Here is a 12,905-nt window from a genome sequence, read left to right as displayed (position 1 = left end):
CTCCATTCATTTTCTGTTACATCCCAAGGTTTAACTGCTTTTTAGACTCCAGACAAGCAGCTAACTGTCAGTTTCATGGATCTTTCTACATATCTTGGTGCTCCTCCTAAGTGGTAATGATCAGCTCAGAGACCACCATTTTATTTGTAAACTTGTTTTTCCTCCCGCAAACATCACTCTTCTTTTTCTATGCACAATTATTAACTAGTCAGCTCTTCACAGGTAGTACTTGCTATTACTATCTTGAATAACTCTGTAGCATTAGAAAACTTGTGATCCCACAAATTATCCCTTTTCCAAGTAACTCATAAACACGTTAAACAGCACAGGTTATACACAACATTCCAGAGAATCCCTACTGGAGGTGACCTTCCTTCACTGTGAAAACGGAATCTTTACTCCTATCCTCTGTTTTCTGTCTTTTACACATCAATTATCCACGTGGGACTTACCCTACAGCTGCTTAGTTTTCTTAAAATCCTTTGGTGAGAAATTTCTTCAAAATTTTTGTGGAATCCAAGTCAACCAGTTCACCCTTATTCACATACTCATTGAATCCTTCAGCAAGAGGCTGAACATACCAAAGTCAAGTTGATTCTGCCCAGGCAGGCTGCAGTTATCCAAGCACAGCTGAGTTCTAGCCCTTACATATGATACCATTTATTAACTTGCTTGGTACATAAATTAGACAAGTACGATGTTGGAGTGCAGTTCATCCTTACTATACAACATTAATATAATTTACATAGCAATTAAGAGTCTAATCAAGGGGCGGAGAAGTCTAGATCAGTATAAATATTCTGCAAACGACAGCTGAAGACAGTCTTTCAACGCCCCACTGACGAAAAGGACAAGTTCACCACTCTCACACACACCAGGCAACCCATGTAGTAGAGAGCAATTACAAATGCATCGAACAGGAAATAAAATTTTGTCTGTAGTGTGTACCTTTTCAAACGAAACCAACTTCACTTACAAACAATAATTTCTTAGTTCCCTCCTCACAGAAATATTCACCTTTTCTTATTCAGCCAGCTTGAACACCATCCATTTTTCTAGGTAACTGCTACCCTTTGTGTGGACCTTTTAACGTGAAGTTCTCAATTCTATAGAGATGTTCTAATGATATCCTAACAACACTAGGCTTTATATAGGTGAGAAACACAAAGACCTACAAGTACAAGGAAACTGCACCAATGAGGATTTTCAGAAATATTTTAAAATCAGCATGTCCAAAAAAGTATACTATTGTCTCCTTGGACTTAACATACTAAATCTACACCCACCTATAGTATAAGCAGCAGCACAAAAAGCCTTTGGTGCATTTAAAATAGCGAGCTTTTCAGTTTAAACAACTGAAATAAGGTTTTTAAAAGTTTTCATAAGTTTTTTTTTTATTCCAACTTTAAATAAGTTGGAATATCTTTCATAAATAATTAGATTTACTCAAAAAATACACCTTTGAGAGAGGCCAGTCCTTAAAACTTGCACAAATATTATGATAATGATTTCCTCATCACTTAAGAGAATTCTTGCAAGATATTAGCTAAAAAATCCCAGTGAAGTAAAATTACAATTTTTTTCATAGAACAGATTTAAACTGTTCCCATTCACAGTAAAATGAGTCCTTTCATCAACATTGCAACTGTAAATTTCATTTCCTGGTCCCTTCCTTCATCATACTAACACTGAAGTTACAAGTCATACTGAACACTGAAGACTACTACCAAAGAAGCCTGTTATGTTGCCTCTGAAAAGCACGCGTAATTCATCTCTTGATGCATATTTTCACATAGTTCTGCAAACGATGATTGTTTATCATGTTCAAAAAAGAAAAATGAACAGATGATTTTATTTTCCTAGCAGTGAGGAAAAATAGAGAGTATAATTGTGAAAAAGATGTCTTTGAGAAAAGACAGTTGTCTTGAACACCATCTTTTCCCCCAAAAAACCATTCATTTATTTTCTGTAAGTTAGATTTAAAAAGTGGACTGCAGCTGGAAATTGGATTTCCTCATTTAATAATTTCTACAGAGTTTCTGGAGACAGTGTCAAACACCTTTCAGAAAATCAAAGGCATACACTTACGCATTAATTCATTTAATCATAAGTCCTAGCCAAATTACAAGTACCCCATAAATCAAAACAAATTAAAGCAGTATTTCAAAAACACATTTAAAACTACCGTTTTCACAACGCCATTTTCTGCAGCTTCCTCTTCACTTCCAGGTGGGGGTGGAGCACTTGAACAAAAACAAACAGGAAAAGATCAAACTAGGTATTTATGGCCATATTATCTCACATATATCAGACAATGATGAAAAAAGCTTTGCTACATCATTGCAGAGAACAGACAAAGCTCCGGCCACGTTCTGCATTATTTTAAAAAAACAACTAATTCATTAAAAAAAATTTCTAGATTAATATAACTTTACATTAGCAGGATAATATTTAGCTCTCATAAATCATACTAACTGGCTGCTTGTAGAATACTTGGAAGTAATAATGCACTACACCTGGATCCTCTTGAAATCAGAGTGAAATCCTTCATAATATATGAAGGGAGAATAATAGCTTCCCCCCCGCCCCTGCAGACTGACACTTTCAAAGACATAATGGGAAAAAAAACATTTAAATACCCATAGGTAATGTTGCACTGAACCAAAATTCTCACATCTGCATTGTGAAATTTTCTTCCACCATACGGAATAGCTACAATGCAACGATGAATTCAATTACATTTTAACTGTAGACTGAAAACTGTAAAAATTTTAAAACTACTGGTCCCTGTAAAATGACCAGCACTGTCAAATCTATGCAAACGAGCCGTCTCACTGGGCTTACCTACTGCTGCTTCTTACACAGCAATATTTTAATTTCCACAGTTCCATTAACTGTTAGAATATTGCACCACAAACAGTGGAGTAAGCAGGGAACGATTTAGAAACAATATTCTTTCACTGAAAAGATATTTCTGAAATGGAGTGGGCAACTGCCAAGTTTTATTGAATAGGATGATGTTGACCCCATCTTCTGTTGGCAAAATACCCACTCTTGAGTGTTACACCAAATTCCGACACAGCCCAGGTATGGCCCCAGGATTCAAGCTTGACCATTTCCCTTCACCACCCAGTAAAATGACAGACTACCTACAGAACCTGAGTAAAACCTCACTATTTTTCTATACACAAACAATGCCAAAAATGAGAAGCCAGAGACCAAAGCTTTTAACAGGTAAACTGTCACCACACTTCCAGAGTTCCAAACATAACCCATTAGAAGCATAAGTTACCATTTGCTATGCTTTTTAGTCCGTAACTATGTATTGCAGTAGCCAAATGCCAAGCTAGACACTGTTGACCGGCAACTGGAGTAAAACACCGCTGTTTCTAAAGATAATTTTGGTTGCCACGCAAATAATTTTCTTAAACAACAGTAATACTGACAGAAGGTGCCAGGTCAAGAAAAGGTAACCAAATACAAGGCATCAATTGATCTGGAATAGCTTCCAAATAAAGAGCAAACAAATAATTAGAGTTCTTTGTCCTGGGAAAAAGAGGATTCAAGATGAATGCAACAAAGATCTAGAAAACTCTTAAGTGACATGGAAAAGGTGAGAGGAAACAACTACTCCTTATACTACACGAACTAATGGGAATCCAATAAGTGCATCTAGTAACCACTTCAAAAGGGTATCGTACGTAGTCAATGGTGGATGTCATTACTGCTGTATCACACTGTGCCTGTCAAAAGCTGACGTCAGTTCAAAAAAGCAACTGAGCAAGCTTACAGACAAGTCATCCAAAGGTAACTAAGTTCAAGAGTTCTTACTGAAAAAAATCTCTGTTGACTGGAAGCATTTATAGAAAATAACAATGCACGTTTTCTTGCATTGGCTTACCCTGTATTTATTTAATTTATCTCGACAATGAACAATTTCCATAGTTTATCAATTGTGAGACTTCTTTCATTCAGTACGAGACTGATGCCCATTTCCAGTCAGCTATCAACCTCCATCAACTTAGCAAGATTTTCACAGAAGCATCTTGTGCTTTCCCTCATACAGCGCCTTATTACTCAAGCAGGCTCTCACAAATACTTCCAAAGCTTTTTCTAAATTTCTTTCAAATACTCTCTTACTAATAAAAAACCCAATCGCCAAACCCTAAGCAGATGTGTTACGTGACCTGCACAAAGTAGCTGGTAATCTTCCACTGCTTCCTTGTATTCCTCTTTTCATAACTACATCGTAAACTCTTTGGGAGACTGTCTTTTAATTTCTAATTTATCCAAAACAAATGCAGTCCTGATCCATCCTAAGACTGCAAAGCACAATTATTACAGAAATGAAAAAACCTGTTGGCATTTTGTGAGGGGTATTGCTGTCCATACAGTTAAAACCGATAACTTTAATACTCAAGTATGCCGATTTTACAGGTAAAACCATTTCACAGAAAAGCCAAGTCATTCTAGCAGACCAAACATACCGTCCTAAGGGGATTTTCAAAGACACCAAAGTGTGTCCAGGCATTATGGACTTTCAAGCAGCTGGGAAGAAGAATGTAAGGAATACAATTTTTGTGTAGCCACGCTACAGGACTACCAGTTGTCAGGGTACTCACCTAGCTTTTTCTTCCTCAGGTCTCTCTGCTTCATTTTCATCTACCACAAAAGAAAAAAACCAACACAATAGTTAAGAATAAAATCCCCTGAACACCAACTGGGCCAGATATCTTGCCATGCAGATTATTAGGCAACTCTTCAGTTTACGATTGAGACATTTTCATAACATTTCGATTGTGAAATCAGTTGAGCAGACCCCCAAGCCCTCACAGCCCTCTGTACTGACAGCTCCGCCACCAGGGCAGGGTTTAGTTTGCAGGTTTTGTTATGATTTGAACGTAAAGAAAGACCCTAAAGTTGTAAAGAAAGTTTATGCGTAAAAGGTTAAGGCTGCTTCAGCACTCCAAGGCCGGAGCCCGGGCAGGGGCCGCCTGTGGGGCGGGAGCGCCATGCGGGGCCTCGGAGGGGCCGTCAGCGCCTCACAGACCGGCGGCGGGGGCAGGGATCCCGCGGGGAGGGGGCCGCACAGCCCCGGGCCGGCACCGCCGGAGGGCTGGCCGGGAGGAGGGGACTCAGCAGCCGCGGGGGTGGCGGGACGAGGCGGGGGGGACCCTTTTAGACGGCGGCCGGAGCAGCCCCGGCTCGACGGGCAGGTGCGGGCCGCGCTCCGGCCTGGCGAGGCGGCGCACGCCGCGGCCTACCCGCCCCCTCACACGCCGCCGCCAGCCCCCCCGCACCGGGGGAGGTGGGCTGGGGACGGGGGTCTGGGAAGGTCCGTACCGCCATAGAGCCACTCCTCCTCCTCGTCGCCGGCAGCCCCGCCGAGGTCCGCCGACAGCCGCTCCACCTCGCCGGTCGACATGGCCGCCTGCCGCGGGAGGCGAGGGCCCAGGCCCGGCGGTGCCGGGGCCTCCCGCCGCTGGGCAGCACCGCCGCGCCGCCCGGGACCTCCGCCGGCACGTCACGCCGGGATCGGGCGGCGGCTCCGGGGAAGGGGGGTTGCGAGCGGCCAGGCGGCCCAACGGCACCGCTGGCGGAGGAACGGCCGCCGCCTGCTCGGCGCTTCCCCTCCCCCGCCGATGAGTGACACGCACAGGAAGCGGGCCCGGCCCGGCCCCGCGGCGCCCTGGGCACCGGCATGCGGCGGGGGGGGCGGCCCGGCGGCCAGGGGAGGTGGCCGGGCGCGGCCCGGCGCCCTCCGAGGGGCCCTGCCGGGCCGGCAGCCATGAGAAGCGGAGGGGCCTCCTGGCCCCCCGCGGGAGGAGCGGGGCCGGGCCGGAGGGAAAGGGGGAGAGCGGCCAGCGGCTGCCCGCCCCGCGGAGCCGGACCCGCCGCCGGGACTCACCTGGGCTGCGCTTTCCCCAGCCTCCCCAGGCGCGGCCGGCCTGCCCGAGCCGCCTCCCCTTTGTCTGCGCCGCTGTCAGCGGCCCTTGCGCTCCGCTGTATCCCCGAAGGGCCGGCCGCCCCCTCGGCAGGGATCCCCGGCAGCGCGGCCATCTCCTCCAGGACACCCTCGCCCACCTCCGGGCGCAGGGCTGGGCTAACCGCCGGACGACCCGGGGCTGCGCTTACACCGGCGGCAGCGGCCGGAGCAGCCTCTAGCCGGGACAAACGCGCTGCTACTTCTACCAGCGCTGTGCTAGCCCTCGGCTCGGGGACCCTCCCAGCTGGAGGTAGTATGTTAGGTTTAACAGCTCTAAATAGGGTTTGTTTTTTTTTTTTTTCCTTTTTCCTCCACAAATTGCCTAATTTTATTTTTAGCTCCAATAGGGATTTAACATTCATCGGGTGCTGTGAGTGTTCCAGAGTGTTAATTATGCATTTCATGAAGAAATTGCTCTATTTAAAAGCGGTGGGAAGTAGCGAGCTGTTTTTACTGATGATTTTTCTCACTTTACCTCTGTGAGTGCTGCACTAACTGCAAGATTCATTAGAAAATTTTAAGGACCAACAACTGTCAAAACAAGTTCTGACCAGTTGTGCGTACAAATGGAGTCTTCAGCATCTTACCATGTTTGTGAACACTAAAAAAGGGACTCCTCTTTCACAGCAGCACAGCTTGTGAAAAATCAGACCACAGGGCTCGGCTGTATTATAAACACATCACAACTCTGGGAAGGGGCGAACTTATTCTTTGAATTGCCTGCAGAGAGAACCTTGTTCTAAAGTTTTATATATGGAGTTCACATGAACAAACTACCTTCTTAAAAGGCACGTTTTTTTTCCCTGGAAATTAAATGTTTGGGTGTCACATAAAGATAGGCTGGAAGGGACCTTAAAGATAATCTAGTTACGACTCCCCCTGCCATGGGCAGGGACACCTCCCACTAGACCAGGTTGCTCAAACATGAATTATGTGGTATAATTGGGTAGGCTTTCATCATGCAATTCCATCTTTTGTACATGTGGAGTGGAGTGGAGTCAGCAAAGGTGGTTTTCACCCAAAACATTTCTAGACACTTGTTTCTCACAAAAAAAAATTATATTGCAGTATCTCTTACTGGGCATCAGTATCTTTCTTCATTTTCACTACTGTTTTGTTTACTTGACCATTTAATACACTTCTGGCTGACATTAAAGGACATGGAAGAACTCGTAATACCTTCCTTTGAATGTAGACACAAGGAAGAAAAAAATACTCTTGTGGAAAACACCAGGAAGAGAAATCAGGAGTAGGTGTTGAACATAAAATCTCTTAAAATACAACATGGATCCTCAAAGCAGTTTTCCTTGTAGAAACCTTTAAATAAGCATCACATTCAGCTGGTGGTCACATAAAAATCCATCTTGAACAGCTTGAGTAGCCTGAACATTGGAAGCTGGCACAAGAAGGCTAAGTCCTGGAAATAGCTGCTGGCCTTCCACTTCTCCCAGGAAGATCTTTACCCATCCCTGGCTCTGGCTGGACAGAGAGGGTGCTCTGAACTGTTTCCTGCTTTGCTTATGAGGACAAAGTGCTGGCCTAGATGGCATTTTAACTTCTGCCCTCAAAGATAAAACCTCCCACCAGTCCCAGTCTCTGGAAGGGACCTTGCAGTTTCTCCTTCCTGCTCCACAGGGGGAGAGCAGTAGTTGAGGCCTCAAAAAAAGGCTTCTCCCAAGGCCCTGAACAGCTAAAAGGCTGAGGAGAGAAGACGACATCTTTGCAAGCTGCATAAACATCTGAACTCGCAGGTTACACTACAGAAACTCACAAGAAGATACCAAGTTTATGGGAGACCTTTAATACAGTTAATTTTCTAACACAGTAGTTGTAAATTTGCACATGGGATACAGTAAGCTGTAAAAACTACTTGGATAAATCTGTTTTGTAATTTAACCACTATACTTTAAACTGATTAACCTCATTTTGTCTTCTGGCTAGTAATCCTTTTCTTTCCCCCCCAACATTGGCATATGCAGAACTAGTTGCAATCTATATGGTATTTATAAAGTAAAAAAGCTATTTGTTTTCTTAAAAAAGCATCTGCTGTTTTGACACTATGTCTGAAAAAAAAAAAAAGAAAATCAACCTTTTAAAAATGGTAACTAAAGAGTCAGACAAGTCAATAATATATCTAGCTTTTGTCCATGGCACTCAAGCAGAAAGCAAAAGCTCAGAGATACATAATCTCCGAGGTAATTCAATCTGAGAGGAGGATAATTCTACTTGTGTATAAACCCAGGGGTCCAGTCACCAATCCTTTCTTGGCATTCATTTTTCAAATCAAAATAGTTGAGAAGGCTTTTTCTAGCATCACAAAGTTATATGCCCTAAGATTAAAACAACAGATTGGGGTTGGAACAGCACAAAGACATAAGCCTGCATTTGGAAGAGGGAAGAATGCATCGGGGTAGGAACGTGCATGGAGCAGACTAGAAGGAGAGGATTTAATTTCATTACTGGAAATCTGGCAATTCTGCATTATTCATGTCTTTCAGTGTTCTGAAACCAAATGAACCAGAAAGAGACCTAAGATGACCAGTTAAGATAGTGGATGAACTAATTAAATCATTTATCTTTTTGTTATTGCTGATAATCCAAACATGTCAGAAAAAAAATTGCCTTCTCATTCTGTAGGGCACAGATTTGCAAGCGAGCCATCCATTCTCTGGAGAGAAAAAACTGTAGATACATATTATGGCATTTTCTCTAGTTAGTTTTGAAACTGATTTTGAGATCAAGAGCTTTTAAAAGTAGAAATGGAATTAAAATGATTTGTCATTTGCTTCCAACTGTATATCATGAAAGCTGAATTTATTAAAAAAGACTATTTCTTGTTGCTAGCTCATCAACCACTGGAGTTGTTAATACTAACACAAGAAATACAGAATTGTAGGACAGGGAATGGCGGTGGAAGTGTCACCTTTCCAGTGCTGTACATTTAAAAAAAGTATCAACAAAACAGTTGTTCTCCCAGTATAACAAAGATACCGATGCCGCACAAAAGAGGTAGTGACATAAATAGTGACCCTGAATTGTTTTAACATTTACCAGAAGCAAGACCAAAGGAGCTCCCAGCCTTTTCAGGAAAACGCCGGGCAAAACAGAACTGTCAGGGCCCAGATGTCCCTCCTGATACCAGCCAGAGCTACAGACTGTCGCAGAGTTTCTAATACAGACCGTATGCGAGAGAAACATTTTAACGTTTGTCAAAATTTGGCACTGACAGCAAAAAGAAGAGCCCCTTACCCTCTCCTCTCCCAGAGGCGCATGCCCGCTGCTGCTCTCACCAGGTAACAGCCCTAGGAGGGCGGGAGAGCTGGCCCAGGCTAACCCCGGGGGATGTCAGGCCCCGCAGCCAGCAGCGGGTCCCACAGGCAATGCTACAGCACAGCCCTCACGGCCGATAGAAAGGCCTCACCGCCGCCATGAACCCCGCCGGAGCCACCCGGGCCGCCGCAGCCCCCCTTGTGCCGCTCTCTTCCCTCACAAACCCCGCCGGAGACCCTCAGGCCGCTCCCTTCCCTCACAAACCCCACCGAAGACGCTCGGGCCGCTCCCCCTCCTCAAAGACCCCACCGAAGACGCCCGGGCCGCCCCCTCACCTCACAGACCCCGCCGGAGACCCTCGGCCCGCCCCCTCCCCTCACAGACCCCGCCGGAGACCCCCAAGTCACACCCTCCCCTCACAGATCCCACCAGAGCCACCGGCGCCACTTCCCTCAGGGCCGCGGCGCACCGCCCCTCCCCGCCGGCGGGCAGCCAGCCAACCAACCCCCGCCCGCTACGTCATCCCGCGGCGTCGGCGGCGCGCCGGGCACGTGCGGTGTGTTGTGGCTGTCAGCGCTGCCCGCCATGGCGGCGCCGGTGGCGGAGTTGCGGCGAGTGTGCCGGCAGGCCTGGGAGCCCGTGCTGGCTAAGGCACCCCGGGCCGTCGTCTTCTTGGACGCGGCCTCCGCCGAGGCGCTGCACTGGGGCGGTGGCGGGGCCGGGGAGCTGCTGGCGGCGGGGGCGCTGGCCGTCAGGGCGCTGGCGGCTGAGGCGGCGGGGGCGGCCCGCGTCGTCTTGGTGGTGAGCGGGGGGCTGCGGGGCGGCGCGGCCGCCGCCGTGAGGGAGTTGCTGGGCCAGGGCGGTGTGCGGCACTGCGTGCTGGTGTCTGGCGGCGAGGCGGAGGGCGGCGGGCCGGCCGAGCTGGAGGATTCGCTGCGGCGGTGGATGGGCGAGGGCGGCCGCGCCGAGGTGGTGCTGCGGGGACCGCCGCTCCTGGCCCCCGTCTCGGCGGAGCTCTGCCTGCTGCCCGCCCTGACGGGGCTCCTCCAGCCTCTGCCCGGCCCTGGCGGGCCCGGCCCTGCGGAGGTCGGGCTGGGCGCCCTGCCCGCCGAGCTGCGGGCGGCGGTGCGGGCCCTGGTGGGTGACCTCGACGCTCTCTTCACCGCCTTGGGCCTGCGGGAGGAGAGCTTCGCCGTGGGGGCACTCAGCAGGGTTATTGCTGCTGAGCTGGCAAGCTACGCCCCAGCCAGGAACAGGAGGAGGATGGCTACCAACAAGGCCTCTGTCGTCTTCGTGGACAGGACCTTGGACCTCGCTGGTAAGAAATCCCTCACTGGTGCGGGGGCTGTCATCCCTGTGGGCCCACATCCACCCCGTCGGGAGGGTTTCAGGTAGTTGCAGGAGTCCTTGTGGCCTGGCAGATGTGTAATACCATGACCATGGTGGTTGCTCACACGTCCTTGCTCTCCAGTGGGTCACAGAAACCCAGAGTGAAGCAGAAGGCACTGCTGGAAACACAAGGGTTTGTTTGTCACTCCCACTTTCCTGCAAACTAGGGACCTTCACTGTGCCAGTGGGGCATCCCAAGGTGTGAAAGAAATGGTCTGCACATTTCAGACTGGGCCTTGTGGAATACTGTGACATGTTTCCCAGTGTATCTACTTGTTACCCTTGTCATTAAACCTGTCTAAACAGATATACATCCATATATACACTTAGCTATATCTGTATGCCTGAAAGTGTCTCTGTATGTGTATATATATGGTTTTTATATGCTCTCCATAATGCTTAGTCTTTGAGTGAAACAACTGCATGCGGCTGGTGTTGTTAACTTGAAAATATTATGTTTGAGTGAAAACAATACAGATTTGTTTATACAACACTCTGGGAAGCAAACGAGTGTAAGAATGAACCATATGGTAAATTTAATACTGCCAGTTAATGCAAAATTGATGCAAAAGATGACAAGTGTAGAGAGTGTGTGACAGCCCACTCGGAAACTGTCAGGAGAATGTCTTGTATTGTAATTGACCTGCAAGCTTAGTAAGCAAGGTAAAGTCTTTTAAGCTGGTAAGATGTGGTATCAAAAGGGCAGAAAGGGAAAGATCAACTGAATGAGTTGCCAGAAGGTGCTGGGCCAGTGACCCAGAAAGAGTTTGTATCATGCTCTCGCTTCTGGAATAACGATCTTTCAGAGGAAACAGTAAACTCAGAGAATAATTGATATAGGAGTGGCTGCATTCGCTTACCCCATCATATTATTGATAGACCTGCTCACATATACAGTGTGCAGGCCTCATTCCGTTTGCATTATCTGTGGTCAATAATTCAGTTCATAGTTTTGCTACCACATGTCCCATAGCAAGAGCTTGGCACAATGTTGCACCTGCAGCTCATCTGTCTCTGAATTGTCTTCTATCTTTTCTTTTTTTTTTTTTTCTTTCCCGCCCTCGATTTTGGCTTTGTGTAATCCCTGCGGTGTTACAGGGTTCGTAGCTGTCGACAATGTGCTGAAGAGCAGCTATGGATCTGAGCAGTTAATGCTGTGCTGTGGTTGGGGAGATTGCTGGGAAGGCTGCAGGAGGGCGGACTTGGATGAAGAGCCTTAAAATGAAACTGTGAGAGGAGTGCCCATTTGGGGTGGGAACCAGTGAAACTGGGCAAGGATTTGTGCATTCAGGTGGTGGGAAGAATTAAAAACAAGAAAAGGAACTGGAAATTGTGGGTGACAGGGAATTGCCTGGCAAGGTGGCTGTTGAGGAGGCATGAGGAGAGATAATTGTTATCAGCTTATATCTGGGGAGTAAAGTCTGGGATCTTGTACTTCAGCAGGAGAAGGTTTTTCAGAGAAAACATCAGGGCTGTGGTGGGGCACCGTTGGAGGTGATGCATCAAAGCTCTTGGAGTACTGGTGAGAAAGTAAAGTATTAATTTTTTTAGGAATATATTCTTTTCAGTATCTGTAACTGAAAACAAGATCCCTTCATGCAGCCATTCTTTTGTTACCAACAAACATCTCCAGAATTCATTGACAGTTTCACTGAAGCATTCTTATGCTTTGGGCGTGATACCATACTCTTGCCATCAAGTACAGTGCAAACTGAAGGAAGAAAAATTTAGTGCATTTCAGAGGTAAATTGGTATATTTCCCTGATTTTAGTGCCACACAATAGGGTTTGTTTCTTTGGTTTGCTAGAAAAGGTACAGTAAAAAGTACATGAAAAGAACAGCATTTAAGTTGTGAAACCAGTTGTCAAGAAGTGGGAAATGGCAGAATTAAGTCGTACCTGAAATCTTTAATTTTCTTAGGTGTGTTCAGCCTTTTATATACTCTCTCCCCTGTCCCCCTACCTGCGACCTCACTGCTTGGCCTTCAGGTGAATGACTCTGTTGAATTTCAGCCTTACACTTTGTAAAAGCTAAAGCTTCCTATCTACAAGTTTCCGGATTGGTATTGGCAACTGGGCCAGTGGATATTTTTTTCAAGCTATGTTATGTATTTGCAGTCAGCAGTGTAAAAAATAAATAATTTTTGTTTTCAAATAACAGCTTGGTCCAGGTGGAAGTCTTTGAGGTAGACTTTCTCATTTGCAGCTCATTTCAAACAACTTTTTAAATCTGCCCTCTCTAAAGATGAAAGATTTTTGGA

At 46.5% G+C, this 12,905-nt stretch overlaps 2 protein-coding genes across 8 annotated transcripts in view; one reads left to right on the top strand and one right to left on the bottom strand.

Annotated features, from left to right (window-relative positions):
* The window catches only part of FIP1L1 (factor interacting with PAPOLA and CPSF1), a 44,395-nt gene extending 38,742 nt beyond the window's left edge, over positions 1-5,653 (bottom strand). For 3 of the 7 annotated variants that reach the window (XM_074588061.1, XM_074588062.1, XM_074588064.1), the window contains exons 1-3: positions 5,344-5,648; positions 4,623-4,662; positions 2,186-2,243 (exon numbers count right to left, since the gene is read on the bottom strand). In XM_074588061.1, the coding sequence (XP_074444162.1) occupies positions 2,186-2,243; positions 4,623-4,662; positions 5,344-5,425 (180 nt within the window). In that variant the 5' untranslated portion in view covers positions 5,426-5,648. Of the gene's footprint in view, positions 1-2,185; positions 2,244-4,622; positions 4,663-5,343 lie in introns of all 7 variants that reach the window. The other 4 variants (XM_074588060.1, XM_074588063.1, XM_074588059.1 and 1 more) reach the window with 3 other exon arrangements.
* Positions 5,654-9,801: 4,148 nt separating this feature from the next.
* Positions 9,802-12,905, top strand: part of SCFD2 (sec1 family domain containing 2) — a 208,105-nt gene continuing 205,001 nt past the window's right edge. Inside the window, exon 1 of the mRNA XM_074588057.1 lies at positions 9,802-10,574. Within this exon, the coding sequence (XP_074444158.1) occupies positions 9,842-10,574 (733 nt within the window). The 5' untranslated portion in view covers positions 9,802-9,841. The remainder of the gene's footprint in view (positions 10,575-12,905) is intronic.

The sequence above is a fragment of the Larus michahellis genome, chromosome 5 (assembly GCF_964199755.1).
Source record: "Larus michahellis chromosome 5, bLarMic1.1, whole genome shotgun sequence".
In the NCBI taxonomy this organism is placed as follows: domain Eukaryota; kingdom Metazoa; phylum Chordata; class Aves; order Charadriiformes; family Laridae; genus Larus; species Larus michahellis.
The sequence above is the reverse complement of the archived record's forward strand: the minus strand, read 5'-3'. Positions and strand labels throughout refer to the sequence as shown.